The sequence below is a fragment of the Anguilla anguilla genome, chromosome 14 (genome assembly GCF_013347855.1).
Source record: "Anguilla anguilla isolate fAngAng1 chromosome 14, fAngAng1.pri, whole genome shotgun sequence".
NCBI classification, from domain to species: Eukaryota; Metazoa; Chordata; class Actinopteri; order Anguilliformes; family Anguillidae; genus Anguilla; species Anguilla anguilla.
The window spans coordinates 31,092,445-31,114,477 of record NC_049214.1 but is presented as its reverse complement, the minus strand read 5'-3'; the positions used below and the strand labels follow the sequence as shown (position 1 = coordinate 31,114,477).

The 22,033-nt window shown below is 48.4% G+C and overlaps 1 protein-coding gene across 3 annotated transcripts in view; it reads right to left on the bottom strand.

Annotated features, from left to right (window-relative positions):
- Positions 1-287: 287 nt before the first annotated feature.
- Positions 288-22,033, bottom strand: part of LOC118212221 (nascent polypeptide-associated complex subunit alpha, muscle-specific form) — a 104,853-nt gene continuing 83,107 nt past the window's right edge. For all 3 annotated transcript variants that reach the window (XM_035389906.1, XM_035389908.1, XM_035389907.1), the window contains one exon: positions 288-585. In XM_035389906.1, coding sequence (XP_035245797.1) covers positions 387-585 — 199 coding nt within the window. In that variant the 3' untranslated portion in view covers positions 288-386. The remainder of the gene's footprint in view (positions 586-22,033) is intronic.

Below are 22,033 nucleotides of genomic sequence, written 5' to 3'. Positions count from 1 at the left end.
TCCTTCCCAATGTGGCTACCTGCCCCTGGCCCCTCCCCTTGCCTGCCCGCCCATGGCCCCTCCCACTACCTGCCTGCTCGCCCCTGGCCCCCCCCCACTACCTGCCTGCTCGCCCCTGGCCCCCCCCCCACTGCCTGCCTGCTCACCCCTGGCCCCTCCCACTGCCTGCTTTCTCGCCCCTGGCCCCTCCCACTGCCTGCCTGCTCGCCCCTGGCCCCTCCCCCTGCCTACCTGCTCCAGGTTCCTCCCCCTGTCAGCTCCTGGCTCCTCCCCCTGCCAGCCCCTGGCCCATCCCCCTGCCTGCTCTAGGCTCCTCCTCCTGCCAGCTCCTGGCTCCTCCCCCTGACAGGCCCTGGTTTTTCCCCCTGGCAGGTGACAGCAGGGGTTCACAGGAACCAGAAGCACTTCCTCCGGCTCTTCTTGACGGCGTGGGAGGGGCGGGGGGGCAGGGGCGAGTCCTCGTGTCGTGGGGGCGGGGTCGGGGCGGGGCCTGTCTGGGGGGAGCTGTGGTCCGAGTCAGGGGGGTCAGAGATCCTCCAGGCCCGGGTGAACTGTCCCTCCTGTAGCCGAAAATCGTGCTCCACACTGAGGAGGGAGGAGAGGAGAGCAGGAGGAGGAGGTGAAGAAAGGGGGATGAGGAAAAGAGAAGGGGGGGAGAGAAGGAAGACTTAATCAGCTCCCTCAACGCTGACAGTCTACACTTTAAAACCTCACATTCGTGGTTTCACTTCAAATCCAGCATGCTGGAGTACGGATCCAAGACCGCCAGTGAAGCGTGGCGGTCTGAACCCTTACGGACCGCGCTGTGCGTGTGCAGACGTGCAGCACGTCGTCGGGGGCGATTCTGAATGCGTGCGCGCGGCGGCTAATAGCCCTGGCGGCGGCGGCGGTGACGCGGGAGTCCGGCGCTGAGCTCCGCATGAATAATGAAGGAGCTGCTAAATTAGAGGCAGGCTGCTACGCTCCACATTTGCTTGTGGGCTGATTTTTGTCAGCAGTTACAGTATTAGCTGGGAGTTTTATTTCCCCACTCTCCCGCCCCCCTTACGCACCCCCGCCGCCCCCGCTGTTATTTTTTATGAGTTGCTTCCTGCTGAGGGTGCGCTGGCCTAGTTAGGGGGGTGGGGAGGGGGGGGGCGCCTCATTGCAGTGGAGCTGCAGAGATTAAAACTCAGGCCTCTTTTTTTTGGGGGGGGGGGTGCTGCTGGCTGGGGACGGCCCTGTGACTTTGGAGGGGGAGGAAGTTCACTTTGTGGCTGGACACAGTTTGGACGGCAGTGAAGGAAGTTTCTGGGATGGCCTCGCTGCTGGTGGAGTCCCCTTCTGTCTCCCGTGTGCAGGTTTCTTAACTTAAGAATGTGCGATTTAAATTCAACTTATCAGTGAAAGATCATTACAGGCGTTTTGAAAGCATTCAGGATTTCCTTAATTGACTGAATTGAATTGATATCGACCCCAGGCCTGTAGGTATCTTTACTGTATGTGATTGGAGGAATTGTCACTCTTACCCAAAAACCCCTTACCCCTGCTTTGCACGCATGCACACACACACAAATACACATGCACACACACTCACACACGCACACACACACATTCACACACACACACACACACACTCTCACACATTCACACACGTGTGCACACACACACACACGCACGCACACATTCACATTCACATGCACACACACACATACACACACACACTCACACATTCACACACATGCACACACACACATACACACACACACTCACACATTCACACACATGCACACACACACATACACACACACACACTCACACATTCACACACATGCACACACACGCACACACACGCACACACACACACACACACACACACGCACAGGCATTGTGTGCTCGTGTGTGCTGGGGCACCAGACTCTGAAACAGAGACTCACATGGAAACAGTCCCCGCCCCTCTGCAGTTTACCCAATAGCAATTCCTCTCTTCCCACATAATTACTGCCTGTGATAAATCACACCCCCCCACGCCAATGTTGTCCAACATGAGCAAGACATGCGCCGGGGGGAGGCACTCGCCCCCGGTCCTAATTATCTCTGCTCTACGCCCAGAGGAACAGAACCAATTCTCAGAACACCAGATCATCATCCATCCCTTTGGTTTCCTCCACCCCCCCCCCCTTTTATGCTCCCTCTCTTTCGCCCCCCCCCCCAGTTTCTCTTTCTTTCCTCTGCTGCGGCTGTTCCTGTGTGTGCCTCAATCCAGAGTTAAGATTTATTTTAATCCCCTAATGAGGCATAAGTGCGCAAGAGAGATGGGCGGAGTGTGCAGAGAGATGGGCGGAGTGTAGAGAGAGGTAGGTAGAGCGTGGAGAGAGATGGGCGGAGTGTAGAGAGAGGTGGGTGGAGCGTGGAGAGAGATGGGCGGAGTGTAGAGAGAGGTAGGTGGAGCGTGGAGAGAGATGGGCGGAGTGTAGAGAGAGGTGGGTGGAGCGTGGAGAGAGATGGGCGGAGTGTAGAGAGAGGTGGGTGGAGCGTGGAGAGAGATGGGCGGAGTGTAGAGAGAGGTAGGTGGAGCGTGGAGAGAGATGGGCGGAGTGTAGAGAGAGGTGGGTGGAGCGTGGAGAGAGGTGGGCGGAATGTAGAGTGGTGGGTGGGGTTTAGAGAGATGACAGAGTGTAGAGAGAGGTGGGTGGAGAGAGATGGGCAGAATGTAGAGCGGTGGGTGGGGCTTAGAGAGATGGACAGAGTGTAGAGAGAGGTGGGTGGGGTTTGGAGATAGCTGGGTGAAGTGTAGAGACATTCACACAGTTTATGCACATAAACAGACATGCACATGCACGCACACAAATACGCGCATGCACACGTGCGCACGCACACACACACACACACACACACACACACACACACACGTGTGTCTCTCAGCACGAAGTCTCTCTATCTGCTTGTGCGAACATGTCTCTGCTAATCTCAGCTAATCATGCTAATCTGTGAGATGATTATCTGAGAACTTCATGTTTTCATGCATTTATGGGTACATTTACATTCTGGAGAATAAAATGCAAATACATAATGCTCTGATCTGATTCTCCAAATCGCACTGCGGCAATAAGGATTTGCCCAGCAGTGGTTTTATTTTCTCTGCGTAAGCAGTTGTGCTACTTGGCTCAAATACCTTTGCTCCAAGCAAGCCACTTTTGAGAATCAGCGATTATACTACACTTCAGGGGTTTATAACCGCTCTATAACACATTTACATCTCCTTTATAATGTGTAATAAGGACTCATGTTAAGATCAGACCTTTAAAAAAATATATTTAAACTTAACTCATTTAAACTTATTAATACTTAACTGAATATATGAGATAATTGGCTCCATTGATCTGGTTGACCCCTAACAGCGCAGCCAGCAAGAACAATTACTGCGGATGTACGATTAGGTTTTTTAAAATCCTGGATTGTGTAATTTGTCATTTATCTTTTAATAGCGCCTCCTTTGAAATGAAAATTTGCCAGGGTGTTTGTGTTGGCCTTATCTGATGGCGCAGGTCTCCATTTGCACATGAAAGGCTCTGCGATTTCAAGGTAATGGAGACCGGGTCTGGGGGGGTGGGGGTGGGATGGGGGTTCGGGGGTGGGCGGGGGGGGAAAGCATTAAGAAGAATGTGAAAATTCTGAGGGTAACCACTGAAACGACAGAGACCGTTACATTTACATTACATTACATTACAGACATTTAGCAGACGCTCTTATCCAGAGCTGCTTACACCCTTTTTACATGGCATTTACAATGCATCCATTTAGGTTATCTAAATGCTGTGTTGTGTAACAATGCATCCATTTACACAGCTGGGCTCTGAATACAGATGTAGCTGCTCCACCCATCCCTTATAGACGGGGGGGGGGGGGGGGGGCTCTCAGCACAGTGCAGCTGCTCCACCCTTCCCTTACAGACAGGAAGCGGGCGGGCCTTGTGTCTCTGGGTGGACTGCAGAAACTGTTCAGCAGAGAACAGCTCTGGGGCCAGGAACACGGAGGATGCTTCCACACGGCTGCGGAAAGCCTTTTCTCTCTTTAAAAAAAAAAAAAATTAATTTCTATTTATTCGTTTTATTTCTGCCAAGAGGAAAAAAAATAGTTCTGAAGGGATCCTCATTACGAGATAACAGCACTGGAGCTCAGATGGCCGTTAGTACAGGGGGCAGAGATTGGAAAACGCTGGAGCAGTGTATGATGGGGGGGGGGGGGGGGGGATCAGCGTATGATGACCTACAAGCCCAAGATAACAACAGGGGGAGACAGCGAGTGCAAGGGATGAGGGAGTAGAGTGTGTGTGTGTGTGTGTGTGTGTGTGTGTGCGAGTGAGTGAGTGAGTGTGTGTGTGTGTGTGTGTGTGTGTGTGAGTTAGTGTGTGTGTGTGTGTGTGTGCATGTATGTGTGTGGTTTTGTGTGTGTGTGTGTGAGTGTGAGTATGTGTGTGTGTGTGTGTGTGTGTGTGAGTGTGAGTATGTGTGTGTGTGTGTGTGTGTGTGTGTGTGAGTGTGTGTGTTTATTGATCTGAGGGGGGTCAGGGGTGGGAGGAAATTTATTCTGACGCAATTTCATTACGCTGGAAAAGCGACAGAACAGCTGCTGCTGCATGTCCTCTTTCACCTCACTTTATCCTCATTCTCTCTCTCTCTCTTTCTCTCTATCAATCTCTCTATCTGTTTGTTTCTCTCTCTCTGTCCCTCTACCTCTATCCCTCTCTCTCCCACTCTTTTGCGCTCTCTCCCTTTCTTCTTCCCTCTGTCTCTCATATTCAAATTCAAATTCAACTGTGCTTTATTTGCATGACAAGTAAACTTGCGTTGCAAAAGCAATGGAACATACAAAATGACAAACCAGACCCCTACATCCAGAAAAGGGGAAAAAGAGAAGAAAACAAAAACAACCCCCCCATACACATCTCTCTCTCTCTCTCTCTCTCGCTCTCGGTCTCTCTCTCTCCACTCTCCACCCTGCATAGTAACCCCTGGCTTTTGCCCATGTAGCACATCAATACTGGGACCTGACTGCCCGTCACAAGCCAGCTGCACTCACACGATGAACGGCGAAAGGAAATCGCTAGGCAACAGAGAGACGGACAGATGTCGCCGTGGCGATCCTTCCAAAATGAAGTTCTCCCGCATGAAATGAATGTGGGCGTAAAGATGCAGAGTGTGTCTTCACACGTTTAATAAGCGGGTTCATTAGCGATCTGCGGTTCCTGGGCCTTTTCCTTCCGTGAGTCACGATTAAAAACGGAGACAGAAGGATGGTGTGTGTGTGTGTGTGTGTGTGAGAGACAGTGTGTCTGTGTTTGTGTGAGCACGTGTTTGTATTTATTGTGTGTTTACATGCATGCATGTGTGTATGCATCTGTGTGTGTGTGTGCTTTTTTATTTGTGTGCATGTGTGTGTGTACCTTCCCTTAAAAGGGGTCCAGTGATCCTTGTACAATGATGTCTACCCAGAGGGACAAGGAAAGTGGTTCCCCCCCCCCCCCCCCCCCACCTCAGGGGGCAGACGCACTCGGTGCTCTGTCGCTGTAATGCTGCGCACGCCGGGCCGTCGCTCTGTAAAACCTCTGCGCCAGAGACGGGCTCTCGCCACACAAATCTTTACTCCTTCCTCTTCTAATTAGCGCTCTGGTGACAGATACTCCCCATGAATATTCATGAGCAGGTACGCTCGGAGAACGCGCTTCCGAATGCTGTGAGAGGTGACGAATGGCCGCCAGGCTAATTCCTCGCGTACGCGTCCGCGTCTGCATCCGCAGTCAAAATCAGAGACTTGCGGGAAAATAAGCGAGTGCTCTCTCTCCGCTCTCCGCCTTTTTAACGCCGTTGGTTTTCCGGGATGGGAAGTGCATCTGAGAGCGGACCCCGCCGGCCTCTTCCCGTCCAGATCCGGGGAAGATACGCCAGGGAAGCGGTCTCTCGCCAATCTGTCACGCACTCCCACGGCTTCTAACTACTGGTGTTATCGCTGCGTGATCTAAGACTGTGTTTCGCTTCCTTCCTGCTCCTTCTCCTTCCCCTTCCACCTCCTCCTCCCCTCCCCTCCTCCACACCCCCCCACCTCCCTCCCCCCCGTGAGCCAATCGAGCGGTGCGGACCCTCTTGTTTAAGACCAGCGTGAACGCCAGTCAGCACTCTGCGGGTCCTCCTGGATTCAGCACAGCTGTCTGTGTAACAAACCGCCAATCCCAGCCTCACAGGGAGGGGAGAGGGGAAACACGGGCCCCCTCTCTCTCTCTCACTCAGTGCACAGGACGAGGGCTTTCCCTCTTTTTTCCCACCACCGTGGGCTTTTCAGCTCACTTCAGACGGCCGCGGCGTCGGCGACGGCGCCAGCACACTGCCTGGGATTTCCCAGGTAAATCTTTAATAAAGGGTGAAATAACCTGCTTGGAGGCGGTTCTTCTGTTTAAGACAGCTTGAGAGGCCTCGGAGAGCCCCCGTTTGTTTCAGGGGTGCGTGCGGTCCGGATAAAGCCCACGCTAAAACGCTTTAGCGGCAGCGCTAAAGAAATCGGTCTCCCGTGGAAACGGAGCGCGTGAAACAGCCGGGGGGGGGGGGGGGGGGGTACGCAGGAACTCTGGGTAAAGAGCCGTTGATTTGTGAGGCCTCCCTCGAAATGGCTCCACTTCAGAGAGAAACTGGAATCTCCTGGGACGCTGCTGAGCTTCTGAACTGTTTCCCCACTGCTGTCGAGATTTCCCAAAATGCTGAGTGCAGACTTCCATGAAAATGTCCTTCTAGCGATATGTTAGCCGAAAAGGAAATCCCAGGAAAGCCATCGAGCTCCCTCAAAGACAGACAGGTTTCTGTTACTCTGTTTAAACGTAAAAAGGGGGGAAAATGTAAACGACCAGCAAAGGCTGTAATACGTAGTAATATACGGTTCCTCGCAATCCTGTGTTATCTTTGTCAATATATTACAGCGTCTGTCTTGGTACCTCTCCAATGCGCCATTATTCATGGGGAACGCTGGCTTCAAAAGGCCGCTCTGGACCACGTTTGGGGATTTATAGAATTTGATTTACATACTTTAACACCGCCAACAGCAAGCATACGCTGCGGCAAATGGCAAGAAACACTGGATTTGTGTCCAAGATGGCTGCCGAATGTTTAGACTGTGCCCATTTGTGAAATGTCTGGGTGGCGGAGCTGGGGGTGCTCACAATGGCTTTCGACTCTGCTGCGCTGCTGTGCGTTTTTTTGCGAGAGGCTTTTTAATATGCAGCACTCCGGTAGATTATAGGAAGAACACAAGAAGGAGACGCCCGCATTTCTCACCTCCACTCCACTTTTAAATACGCACTCAGCAAAATGCTCCTGATGCAAATGACACTTCACAGCCCAATCTGTGTTGAAAAGAAGCGCTTAATGCAAATGAGGAAAAATTTTTAAAAAGATTTTCACATTTTCTCAGGCCAGTCTGCAGGTGCTGCTCTGCAGTCTATTGACTGGGTTTCTTCATTGAATATTCGTCCAATTAGACGTGCTAAATGTGCTTATAAATAAAGCACAATTACTGTGTGTGCCATAGCGAAGTGGGAAGTGAAAGATAAATGTTTATATTTCAGGGAAATTTATACAAAGCTTTTTCACAAAAGACAAATGTTTAAGTAATTTTTTGCTTGAAAATTTAACTGAAATTATTTACGTGAAAAACAACGGAACTAAATTCAGTGCAGTCTTAAATAGTGTGTTCAGGCATTCCTAACAACATACCTTAATGGCATACTATGCAGGATTTTCAGTGCTTGTTTGGTTCTGCTCAAGTAAAGGAAAACTGATTTCTGTGGGACTTAAAACCGGTTCAATTCAGTTCAGACGCATTACCTAGCATACACACATACATCGAAACCATGGCACTTGCTGTAGGCAAAACCCATTTTCCTTTTGGATCTTCCAATGCAAAAGCAAAGGATCTCCTAAGTGCAAATTTGCTGCATACACAATGTATTTGTGTGCGCTCGCCAACACATTAACAACTTGTTCATAAAAGACTTACAAAACCTTTCAAACCCTTACAAGACCTTTTAAACCTTGATCTTGGAGTAGGAGTGTTGTTCTAGAATGCAGTTCACCCTGTCTTTATTGTAACCTTATCCATTTAGAAGAAAGGCAAAAGTGATCCTGGACTAGCTGTTCTATTCTTCTGATACTTGAATAATTTATGGGCCCTCAGTTGAACTAAATTACACGTTAAATTAACATTCAGTTTCCTCACATTCAACACGAAACTCTGGTGATAAAATATTGGGGATTCGGAGACACCGGCATTGTATTGGAAGTCTTATCATTTACGAGCACGTAGCATTAAATATATTTGCCATGAGCTTAAACTTCTTGTATTTGCTAAGCGTTTATTTTCTGGTTGACACAGTTTTTGCTCAGTGGGACAATAAACACAGTCTCCTTACACTCGACAGCTGGACTTTATCATCACTTCCTGCTTTTTTATTCTCGAGAGCCGTCACTGCACAAACACCGCCAACATAACGAAGAAAAACTATAAAACCGCCAAAATGCCCTTTCAGTCTCCACTCCTAATACGGTGAATGACGATAAAGTAGGCTTAACCACCGCTTTTTGGTTTCTGATGGTAGTCGTGCGTTATGTTGTATCAGAGGGATGGCGGGAAGCATTTTGGGAAACAATCTGATTTCTGATTGTTGGGTTGGCTCAGCTTTGAGCCTCAACAAGAGACTGAGGTTTTTCCATGCAGCTGTGGTTGCTGCAGTTCTGAGCAGCCAGGCCTGTCTAGCGTTAATGGCTGGTACCTTATTTGCTTGCTTAACGGATTAACCGCGCCTGTGTGCATAGCCTCTACTCTGCATATTTTTGTTGTCCTTCATTTCCCAAGTGTTTCTGTGTTTCTGTTTTTTTTTGCTCGCTGCTGGTGCGTGTGGCGCTTTTGTTAATCCCTTCCGGGGATCTGCTTCCTCCCTCTCGCTGTGACATCAGAAGGCACGGCTCATTCATCACGCGGACCGCCGTTGTGCTGAGCTGTTTCCCCTGCGCCCCGTCAGAAGGGCTCCGACCCCTGGCCGGCTCCAGGAGCCGCGCGAAAAACCCCGACCGCCTCACCCTCTTTCTTTTTCCGTTTTCAGAGTCGTCCCTCTGCGACGCGTGTCACACACTTCAGGATTAATGCCGCTCCTCTCTCCTTTCCCCAAATCAGCATTATCACGCAAATTGCTACTGTGCGGTGGCAAAAAATAAGCAGTCCGTATCCCCAATAGGGAAAAAACTAACAAAAAGATTCTCCCACGTCCTTCTCAACACATCATTCCGTGTTAGTATTTCCCTCAACACTCCTGGAAGGAGTTACTGCACCCTGCTTTTACACATACTGCTACCTGCGAATGAGCACAGCTCAGGTGCGGTTATTGAATTACATATTTTACACCTGATGCAATGGTGCTGAACATGCAGATCATACATGTTGGTTGTGTGCAATCTATTTTTTCTAGGATTTCATTTCAATGTCTTCATTCCCCAGGGCGACTTGAAGTCAACAGAAATAATTTTAAAACGGTGTCACTGTATCTTGCTACACTTCCTCTAGGCTCTGCCCCACTGGCTCATGGGAAGTCTTGTCAGAATGTGATCAAACACGCTTTTAACTTAAGATTTTAGTTCCTTTACCTTTGGGCTTGCAAAGTGAATACTGAAAATGTGCAATTTATTCTACATATTTTCTTATTGTAATGTAATTGCATCAAGGTTGATTTGTTCTGTCTGAAGCTGTGGAAAATTGCATTCGTCTTTGTAAACGTAACACGTTCATGCAGTACAGCAGCTGAACAGAACAAAACAGTAACACCGGTGTTGAGTCACTTGACAGTGTGTTGGGTCACGTAAATGGTAATGGTAAATGGACTGCATTTATATAGCGCTTTTATCCAAAGCGCTTTATAATTGATGCCTCTCATTCGCCAGAGCAGTTAGGGGTTAGGGGTCTTGCTCAAGGACACTTCGACACGCCCAGGGCGGGGTTTGAACCGGCAACCCTCCGACTGCCAGACAATCGGTCTTACCTCCTGAGCTATGTCGCCCCATATGTGTTGCCAGTACGCCCTACGTGCACAATGGTGTAGAGCAAGGTTGTCCAGTCTTATCCAAAATGTACCAGTATAGGTGCTGGTTTCAGCCCAGCTCTAAGACACCTGATTGTACTTATCAAGGTCTTAACTGAAGACCATGATTAGTTAACTAGTTGAATCGGGTGTCTTAGTGCTGGGCTAAAAAAAAAACAAAAAAACCTACACCCGCACCGGCCCTTTTTTGGGTAGATTGGACCCCCTTCTTCCACAAGAAAATCAATCCACTTGCGTTAATTCTGATGGAGGTGAAAAATGCTGTCTCAGCCACCCTTCCAGAGCACTCCCTTAATGTTTGACCGGCCTTAGATCCTGTGGCTGAGAAGGCCGTGGCATATGGATAATGTCAGTGCTGCGCTCCTCGGACCGCTCTGAAGCTGCCCCTGCTCCGCTGATGAGCGCATTAGCATCCCGAAAGACACCCCTCGCCTGCTTGAAAGGAACGCTTTAACCCCAGGGTGAAGATGATCTGTCAGTGCCATTTAGCAATGATTGACACTGACCTTGCCTTATAAGGATATGAGTGCTCCCGATGCACGGCAGGGAAAACGCGCCTCGCGCCCGAAGCCTTTGCTGTCGGAAGCCCGCTGTGTTCAGTACCTGCGCGTGGTAGTCCGTGAAAATTAACTGGATGTAAAACAGCCGCTAGTGCAATCAATCATCGGCAAAGGACGGAACCCAGAGCTGCACCTTTGGAGGTCACCAGAGAGGCTCAGGCAGTAACGGTGCTCCAGGGTGGCAGGCTGGGCACTGCAAGCATATACCCTCCTCTGAGACACTAGTCTTACACCCTATTTTACAGAGCCACTGACTATTTTACACCCTGCAGGTAACGTGCTGTACTACAGGCGAGCCTGTGATTATTTTACCCCCAACCTGCCAAGCGCAGTACTACTGGGGATGTATGACTATTTTATGCCCGGCAGGCCACGCACAGTACTACAGGAGAGCCAGTGACTATTTTACACCCAACAGGCCACACAGTACTACAGGAGTGCCAGTAACTGTTTTACCCACCGCTGAAGCACAGCCCCCCTCAGTAGTCTTGACCATGAGTGTAACTCTGCCGGAAGAAGAATGTTGAGGATCTTTGTTGCTAAGCCCTCTGAGTAAAAAAAAAAAGACTTAATCTGAATATAACACCTTTTATGGGAATCACATGAGGGTTAAATTGCTTTCTTCACTGATTTGGGGGGTGCAACACTGTCTACATCATGCCCCGGTGGACTTTCTTTCATGGTTAACTAATTACGTAGCCAATACATGTAAAAAAAAGTCTTTTAACTCTGTTTTCACAACTCATCTCCCAGGGGTAAAGGCACGGACAGCGTCATTTTATTATGTCTTTGCTTGTCAGTTTTCTGGGTGTCTCACAGGATTTGCTGTCAGGTCAGTCAAAACGTGATTTAGAACTGCTTTCATCTCACAGTCCCTTGTAGTTCTTGCGCAAACTGTGTTCCTCCACCTCGTACACCTTGCTGTAGCTTCCCCAGCGACGTGTTCGCAAGTGGTGTACATCTAGAGTTCAGATGGAATTGTAATTGCTCTCCTGTTGGTATGCGTCATGGGAAATGTAGTTCAGAAATGAAGCAGGGGGGTGGGGTCGGTAACATTAGAGGTAATATTTGCGGCTTCCCCGGTGGATTTCTCATTCCAGAAACATGGTAATCTCACTACTGTGTACCGGACAGGAGGGCTCAGTTCCTGGCTCTGGTAAGCTCTACCAATCCTCAAAGCCCCACGATTGGCCCAGTGGTTTATCAGCAGTGCAGCACTCGACCGCAGACGGTCACAGATAAGCCGGAATTGAAATTCACCTCAGTGCTTAAGCCTTATATTATGTATTTCAGTAGCTCAACGGCTGCCCTGCGATGGCTGGGTGTTCCCGCTGGTGGAGGATAGCTGTGGCAGATTTCTCGCTGCGGCCATTTCTAATTCACGGGAGCTTGTCAAAAAGTTGGAAAACACTTCAAAGCCGGAGTCCTTGGTTTTGAAATATAGCCGTATGTTCTGCGGCAACAGGACAGGGGGGTGGGCGGGTGTGGGGGGAGATGGTGATGAAGTGAGTGCTGAGATCGCATTGAAACGCCCCCACTTTACACAGACTGCGCCCACACCTGCGATTCAATCAGCCTCTCTCCCCTCCGACAGAGCCTGCTTTTTACTGCCGGGGGCAATGACTGGGAGCATGAAATATAACTAAGGAATCGGTGTCTTGATCCAGAAATATAGAGATGAGAGTTTTTCTTTGGCGGGGCTACCGAAAACGGCCGCGCAGCAGCAGCTGAGAGCGGTAGCGCTCTAGCAGTGGACCCTCGGCGACCCTCTCTCAGAAAACGGCGTGTCGGGTATCAAGGCTGTGTTGGAACGGAGACGTGTGGCGCGATTCTGTCAGAGCGGAGCGGGGTGAGAAGTCTCACCTGAAGTGCTAGCTTTCGACCCTCGACGGTTGGCTGAGCGCTTTCCATGTGCGAACGTGACCTTGGAACGACATTGGGAACCGTGAAATGCACAAGCTAGCGCGGGCATTAGCCTAGCCGCGCAGTGGAGCGTGTTCCATCGTCACTTTAACACACAAGGCGTGGGTTGGACGTTCACTGTTCTTCAAAACTCCAAAACTCGACAGCCAAGTAGAATAGTACCAAGATGAGAACATTAGCATTGACTTGAAAACACAAGGTAAAAATTGCATTATCTCATGTGTGGTTTTGAAATGATGAGTGTATGTTTTTGCAGATTGGGGGTGAAGCCACTGCTGCTGTAAGGTGAATGGCAGAAATAGACCTGAGACGGAGGATGAGTGTTTAGCGTTGGAGAATTTGCTTGCCGTGTATACAACCCACGCTCCTCTTTCTCTTTTAGGAATATCCCGTGTCTCCTTTCATCCCTCCCTCTACCGCTTCTCTCTCTCGCGTGCCTCTCTCCTTCCATTCAGCCAAACCCAAATTTCTGCGGTTCATTTTCCGAATTCCACAAATTACCCACCCAGTCTTGAACATGAAAAGAATGAATCACAAACCAAAAAAAAAAGATAGAGCGAGAGTGAGAGAGAGAAAAGATCCTATTATCCATGCAAAAACAATTGCACAAATGAATTCTGGGAACTGGCTCACTGAGGATAGAGAGCAGGATAATTAGCGCCAGTTCACAAAAGGAATGGAAACCCGCGCTGCCCTTTGTTGTAATCTTGGCTCAGACTCCCCAGCTTCAAATCTCACGGAGTTGGCTGAACAACTAACCCACTTGACCGGCTCGCTAGCTAGCCTGCTGCCTGGCACTGTCTCTAAAGCTGGGCTGCCCAACCCTGCTCCTGGAGATCTACCATCCTGAAGGTTTTCTTTACAACCCTAAAATAGCACAACTCATTCAACAGCAAGAGCTAGGCTTCCCAACCCTGTTCCTGGAGATTTACCATCCTGTAGGTTTTCACTTCAGCCCTAAGGAGGCTGGCCTTCCTGTGTCACTTCCTGTGCGACCTCCTGTCTGGCTTGTACTCATGAAGGTAGTCGCTGGGTCTAGGGTTGCCAGATTTAAAATTAGTCAAAGCCAGACACCATGCACGTGCATGCATAGGCAAAGTTTGGGTCCATGGATGGGGGGGAACCGAGCCTGGGCAGGAGGTGTGTGCGTGCGTGGGCTTGCGTGTGTGTGTGTGTGTATGTGTGCGTGCATATACTGTAGTGTGTGTGTGTGTGTGTGTGTGTGTGCATATACTGTAGTGTGTGTGTGTGTGTGTGTGCATATACTGTAGTGTGTGTGTGTGTGTGTGTGTGTGCATATACTGTAGTGTGTGTGTGTGTGTGTGTGTGTGTGCATATACTGTAGTGTGTGTGTGTGTGTGTGTGTGTGCATATACTGTAGTGTGTGTGTGTGTGTGCGTACCTTACAGCTTTGTGGGCTCGGGTGGCAATGTGAAAACATTAATAGAAGGGTGGGGGGGACCTAGACACTTGTTTACGGGGGCATGATTACAAACAGGCGAATGGCTGTGGAGTGGAGCTGGCATTCGAAGCCGTGCAGACAATCACAGGTCAGCAAACGCATTGTGCAAAGTGCACCGCCTCCAGCCAGCGAAGGTCCTTGGGATGTCGCAGCAGACACAGCAAACAGCCCTGCGCTCTCACCTGAAAAACAGCCCTGCGCTCTCACCTGAAAAACAGCCCTGCGCTCTCACCTGAAAAACAGCCCTGCGCTCTCACCTGAAAAACAGCCACTACTTCTACTGTCAGTTTTTTTTTTTTTTTTTTTTGCAGCTGTGAAAAGTGTTGTAAAAATGTTAGCGGGTGTGATAAATTATTCACAAAAAAGACGGGTGCGTCCACAGGGTCATTAGTGGCTGTTTTTTTCCCCTCCTGCTGCATCCCGCCATTTGAGGTGACCTTTTAATGAGCAATAAAAACAAAACGATCGCAGGAGTGAAATTAGTGCTGGCAAAAGGCTCCGTGCGTGCCTGCGTTCGGATACCGGCGGGGTGGGGTGGGGAGCCATTTCAGGTCACACTACAACACTTGGTGTTAAATCAACACTGACAGAGTGTCATTTACACTGAGAGGGTTCATTCGGTCCCTTCTGATCTCAAATAAGCTTCTGTGATGGCTAAAACGCACAAGCATTGTTCTGTGATGTTATCTCTGTGTTTTCTCTGCTTATGTACTTTTTTCTAAATCTCTGCCAAACCAAACAAAAAAAAAAAAAAGTTTTTTAAAGATAAAAACTGGAATCTGTGTGAATATATGCTCTGTCTGTAGATTTGTATCTGCATTGTTTCTTTCCCAGAAGAACACAGCACAGCAAAATCCTCAGTGTTAACCTCTAACAGACTTCATGAGAGCCAAAAAGAAACTATCTATGCCATTAGATTTAAAAGTACGGTGCGAGAGTTGATGTTTTTTTTTTGTTGTTGTTGTGAGGTTGTAACGCCCTACTTTTCTGTCACCAGGGTTTGGAAACTGGGCTGATCTGTTTGCGTGGGCGACGTAGGTGTAGGAATGACCCGGCGAGGGTTTTGGAGCAGCGCGTTACGGTCAGTACTCTCTCCGCGCGTTACGGTCAGTACTCTCTCTGCGCATTACGGTCAGTACTCTCTCCGCGCATTACGGTCAGTACTCTCTCCGCGCATTACGGTCAGTACTCTCTCCGCGCGTTACGGTCAGTACTCTCTCCGCGCATTACGGTCAGTACTCTCTCCGCGCATTACGGTCAGTACTCTCTCTGCGCATTATGGTCAGTACTCTCTCCGCGCAAAACGGTCACGGTGCATCACGGTCACGGAGAGCAGGTGAGGGAGCACAGGCTTCTGAGAGGAACTTAAAGATAAAGCCAGTCAAACCTGGTCATCAGTTTAGTGCAGGTAGGTTAAACTTAAACTTGGGTTTCCCGTTGGAGAGCTGAGTTACACCAGTGATGTTGCCCGGCGACGGCTGCAACTAGCATGCCATCTCACAGACCAGCCTATGATCTCACGGATCAGTCTACTATCTCCCCGACCAGTCTGCCATTTCACGGACCAGTCTACCATCTCCTGGACCAGTCCAACATCTCACAGACCAGTCCACCATCTCACAGACCAGCCTACCATCTCCCGGACCAGTCTACCATCTCACAGACCAGCCTACGATCTCACGGACCAGTCTACCATCTTACAGACCAGCCTACGATCTCCTGGACCAGTCTACCATCTCACAAACCAGTCTACCATCTTACAGATGAGCCTACCATCTTGCACACACTTCCACACACAGTATAGTCGGACACTGACACATACACACACACATCTGTATTTATCAGCTGAGGGAGGGAGGTGTGACAGGACTAAAAGTGGAATGTGTGAAAGCGTTATGGAGCGCTGACCGGGGTCACAGGCAGTCAGACCCCTGCTTAGCATCTCCCAACTGTCAGGCGTCAGACAGGAATGGTCTTCCAAAACTGCTCACTGCCACCGCTGACAAGAAGCAACAGGCAACCCTTCTGAGGTTCTTTGGAGTTAGAGGGAAAAATAGTATTTAATCTCGTCTCAAATGGCATCCCACAATGCCTCACTCCAATTCTTCTCCTGAGCGCCGATGTTTTCGTTGGTATGAAAAGACATTACGAAGGGTTGTGATGAAACCGAAAACTAGACCATCATTCAAGCTATGTTCATTTCTTCTTTATGGCATTCAGTGGCTAATGGAAAAACGACATCATCGTTCTCAGGTAACAAATGAGAGCGTTGTGCTCAGAATGTCGACTGAGACAAATAAGCGGTGAGAAAAACAGCGCTCACATTATGCACTTGCTGTTGCCAGACCTTTGGCATTTATTTCACAGCTGCTTTAGTTTGAGATTACGTTTCCTGGTTTTATACTGAAGCGCAGAGTGAGTGGGATGATTGCGGTTAAATTGGTTGCTAAAACACCAGTAAACCGTGCATTTGTGGAATATGAGCGCACAATTAGAGTGGAAGGCGATACATTTCGATACCATAGAAAGAGATCTGTTACAGATGCGTTTGAAAAGGGGCATGATTGTGGGCCATTAGAAGGAGGCGAAATTCAGGTTGGGCTTCAGCAGAGGCAGGTACATTATTTTTCCAGCTCGGTTTGGACTCAATTTTGCAACTTCTCAAGTGTGACAGAGAGCACCACTCAGGTCTGAGATGATATCCAGTTATTACTGCACATTATTGCATAAGAGTGTGTGCGTGCGTGCGTGCGTGCGTGCGTGCGTGCGTGCGAGTGTATGTAAAGTAAGCTCCATAATGTTTGGGACATTTTGTCTTGATTTGGCACTGTACTCCACAATTTTCGATGTGTAATCGAACAATTCACGCACAAACACACACTCATTCACTCACACACACGCACATGTTTGTGTGTGTGTGTGCATGTATGTGTGTATATATGTACATTAATGTGTATGTGTGTGTGTGTGACCGTGTATGAGTGTGTACAGTCTGTGTGTGTGTGTGTGTGTGCTGTTTTTTTACACAGATCTCACCAGCGCCCTTCCCCCACTTCCTTGGTTTCACCTCTTTCCCTAAATTTGCCATGGCAACCTCCTGTTTGTTCCGCTCCATCAGAAATCACTCAATACTGACAGGGCTGCTGCTCCTGGACCCATCATCCCTGCTCTTATATCCCCAGCTCTGCTCTGAGCTTTCAGCTAAAAGCCTGTCGTACCCTGGCTACACACGCATGTACACACACACACACGCACACACACACGCATGCACGTGTGCACATACATACACACGCACATATGTGCACACACGTGCATACACACACAAGACACAAACATACTCACACATACACACTCACGGACACACACACACACACACGTGCGTACACGCACACGCACAAACATACACACTTACGGACATGCACACACACATACACACACACACTCACCACACACACTTACTCAGAGGCAGCATATTTTGAGGTGAAGGTGACCCTCGGAGAAAGGCATGACTTAGAGAGGGACAGTGAAAGGCAAGAAGATAAAAGATTAAAATAAACGATGAGAGAGGAGGGATGGAAAGGGGGGGGGGGTGACTCAAAGGAAGGCTTTCAAGCTTTCAGTTAGGCCACCTTGTCCTTTACCTAAAACATTTAAGCCAGCGTTAGTTATGAGCTTGACCATCAATTAATAGCATATGAAAAATATAATGATAGCGCTGAATGGTAAGGGGGGGGGGGGGTCTAAAAATAGCCTCTCTGCCGGAATTCGTCTCTGCCAAGCGGCGATCCGGACGTGTCCTCGGAAGACGAACAAATCGGCGCTGAACGGCATGTCAAGGCGCTTCAGCCTCACCTGCTGACATCTTCCCTCGCGAGGAGGGGCAGACGAGATTAATGGCGTCTTATCAGCGAGAGCGAGCGAGACGGCGGCGGCGGCAGCTCATAGCATTTTATCAGAGAGAGAGAGCGAGAGAGAGAGAGAGAGAGAGGGACGGCCGTGGCTAATGAATCTCCTCATAGAGGTACATAGATAGATGCGCATCAATTGCTAATGGCGTAATGTTGAACGTGTGTCGTAAGTGACTTCAAAGTACAGGGAGGAGGAGCTACGGTTAGCTTAACGTCGATTATGACATCATTATCGAAAAAGGGCTGAGTATGGCCAGCCTCCTGTTAACGATCTGATAAACCAGAAATGACCAAGTTGCACGTTTCCGGTTCTGGATACTAAATTAAAAAATATAGGCACCATCGCATGACTTTTATGTCATGACTTAATTTTGTGAGATATGCCCCCCACCTTATGAAAAGAAGCCATTCCTGCTGGACCTGAATTTAAAATGGCTGCATTTTCACAAGATATCTATGAGAACATTTTTTAAAACACTGAAATGGTTCATTTTTCTTAACACAGCAACTGGATCAAATTAAGGTTCGCACTGTACATTGCATTAGCTTACTTGTAGACTGACATTAAAAAATAAACAATCGGATTGTAAACTTTCCCTAGAGCTGATATTTCTTAAAAAGCTTCTGTAAAGATGTTACTCAGCTATTTCCTAGTTGGTTGTAGTCACAGCTTCACAAAATTTTATTACTTTGCTGGACTGAAAATTGGCGTAATATTATTTCTTTAAAATTATTGCCATTCTAAAGCGTGTAGTGTGAGTGGTAAGTGAGTGGAGTAAAAAGCAAATTCATACATGACATCAATGGGAAAAGACTTATGAAACATTATCGTAATCCACACAATGATGATACTTTCTGGGAATTTTATGTTGCCGACATGGATCTTATTTAAAATTGCATGTGTTGAGCTGATCATCCAGTTATGATCACCTCAACAGTCATTTGATGTGTAATCAGCAAATTTACTGATCAGCATAGAAGGCTCTAGACTAGCTTGCTAGTATTGAAGCGATTCAGATTTTAATGTAGCAAGCATTTTAATTACTGCTTTTTAATGAGTTACAATAGTGTCTCACTCCTCATTTTAATGTTTGAAACTTGTTTGTCAGCTGTTTTGTTGTGTATCTTTGTGTTTTGTGTCAGTTCTCCTTTGCAAAAGAGATTTCAATCTCAATGGGGTTGTCTGGTTAAATAAAGGTTAAATTAAAAAAGAAAAATCTGATGACTGGCTCGCCAATGAAAACACATTTTGGGCATTTTTTTGCAGTTTACTAAATTGATAGTTAATATTTGTTTACAATGGTTAATGGAGAAGCTCACTAACCAGATACATGATATTAATTTTATATGCTAATGTTTTGAACATACCTGACCCTCCATAAACCATGTGAGGCAATTTGCCAATCAAATTGTTCTAGTGACATCACAGAGAGGCAAACGGTTACCAATCCCGAGGTCATGTCTTGAACAGCCAATGGACAATGAGGAAATGGTATCCACCCATTTTTCTTATGGGGGGGGGGGGGGGGGGGGGTGGGGGGGTGGAATAAATACATTCTCCAGTCTCGGGCCTTGCAGTAGCATTCGGGAGCTTACCGCTCAATCAGAGCGCGCGCTAAAACAGATTGCATGTAGCCAGACGTAAATTGCAGGCCGCGGCTACACAAAACAAATAGGCGATGATATCGATCAAAGTGGAAGTTACGATACCTATAACCACTACATTATCCCACGACTCATCACCGGCAGTGAATCAGCCGCCTCTCCACTCGCTTTCTCTCTCTCTCTCTCCTTTTCCCATTCTTTCTCCTCTTTCTCTTTCTCCCCCTCTTTTTCACCTTCTGTTTCTACTGTTCTTTCTCTCTGTTCCTCCCCCTTTCTCACTTTCTACGTCTGCTCACTTTGTTTTTTCTCTTCCCTCTCTCTTTCCCCCCCCTCTCTCCCCCTCCCTTCTTTCTCTCTCTCTCCCTTCCCCCCGTCTGTCTCTCTCTCCCCTTTCTCCCTCTCTCTCTCTGTCTCTCTCCCCTCTTTCTCTCTCTCTCCCCCTCTTTCTCACTTTCTCCCTCCTTCTCTCCCCCCTCTTTCCCTCTTTCTCCCCCACTTTCTCTCTCTCTCTCTCCCCTCTTTCTTGCTCTCTTTTTCTGTTACTGTCGCTGTTTCTGTGACCGTCTCTGCCTATCTAAGCGCTAAAGGAATTTGTAAAGATGGGAGATGGGTTAGGGTTCTTTTTCTCTCTCTCTTTCTCCCATTCTTTCTCCTCTTTCTCTTTCTCCCCCTTTTGCTCTCTCTCTTCTCTTCTTTCTCCCCCTCCTCTCTCTCTCTCTCTCTCTCTCTCTCCCCCTCCTCTCTCTCTCTCTCTCTCTCTCTCTGGTACTGTCGCTGCATATCTAAGGGCTAAAGGGAGTTTGTAAAGATGGCAGTTGGCACAGTCGCTCTCCTGCTCCTGAGCCCAAGACCAGCAGGTGAGGAAAAGCCCGATTTGTCGATGCTGACGCTGCTATTGATCAGCAAAGGCAGCCGGGCCCAAAGGGAGGGGTGTGATACAGTAGCACGCCCTGGGCCTGGCTTCATTCACACTGTCCAGAGCAGCGCCAGACCTGCGCCTCCCTGGCGCCTCCCCCGCACCTCCTCTGCTTCTCTCTTCTGCTCTCCTCTCACAGAATGCCCTGCAGGCTTAAAAACACACAGGAAAATGGAGAGAGAGGGGGAAAGATGGAGAGAGACAGACTGAGTGGGAAATGTGGCAGGGAGAGAGAGTGAGGGAGAGAGAGAGTGTTGGGGGGGTGGGGTGAGACTGACTTTTAAAAGCTTTATTTGTTGTTAAAAAAAGATCATGGTTTGGGAGAATAAAAAATACATGAAGATAAGCTGAAATGGGAAAACAAAAATAAGCCGAAGCAAAAAGTAAAAGATTACACAACCTAGATGGGCTGAATGACCTGTCATAGTCATACAGCATTCCTGTGTCCTGACTGCTGAACCAATCACATACCTGTGTTCATTAAACCAATCATGTGTCTGTGTTCATTAAAACCAATCACATGCCTGTGTTTATTAAACCGATTACGTGTTGGTGTTCATTCAACCAATCGTGTCTGTGTTTATTAAACCAGTTATGTGTTTGTGTTCATTAAACCAATCACGTGCCTGTGTTTATGAAACCAGTTACGTGTTGGTGTTCATTAAACCAATCATGTGCCTGTGTTCATACTCCTGCGGTGCATATTCTTTGCTGTGCGGCCCTTCATTAACAGTAATGCATTATCAGTAGTTTTGCAAAACACTTAATCTTAATTGCAGAGTCAAGTACTGTAGGGTTTTCAAAAGGCCCCCAAAGCATTTTGTGCCACAAGCCTTGCAGTTTGCAGGCATGGAAATTGCCAGTTTAGCTTGACCTAGAGCAGCACAGCACTTAACTGCCCTCACTTGAATATTTAGGAACTGGGAAACAAAATGAGCGAGTCAGCAGAGAGGTGGAGAAAAAGAGGAGTGAAGGGGGGGAGGGTGAACAGAGTGAAAGAGCGAAAGAGAAGAGGATGAAAGAGACAGATTTAGGAAGAAGGAGAGATTAGTGAGTGGAGAGTGAGGTAGAGAAAGTGGTGCGAAGAGAAAATGAGTGAGAAACTGGAGGGAAAATGGAGAGAGAAAGAGAGGGAGAAAGGGACTGGGAAGGCTAGAGCGAGGGAGAGATAGAAGGAGTAAGAAAGATAGCGATATCTCTCTTTCTGTCCTGTCACTGCACCCCCCCCGCCCCAACTGTTATTAGGGAAGCGAAAGCAGGATAAATTGAGCGGCACGGTAAAAACACTAATGCTATTTTATTATTGTATTTAAGAACCCAGATCATTTTTCATGTTTCACCCCGCTTGGCCGCATCGCGCAATTAGCAATTAGTGCGTCTTCCTCTCCGTCATCCGCCTCTCCTGACCTCAGGGGGGGAAGGAGGGAGCTCGCGGACCGAGAGATGGGGAAGAAAGAAAGAAAGGGAGGAGAAGAGAAGAGGAGGGAGGCAGGCAGGCTGGAGCGGTCGGAGAGGAGCGGAGGTAATTGCCGGGGGGGGGGGGGG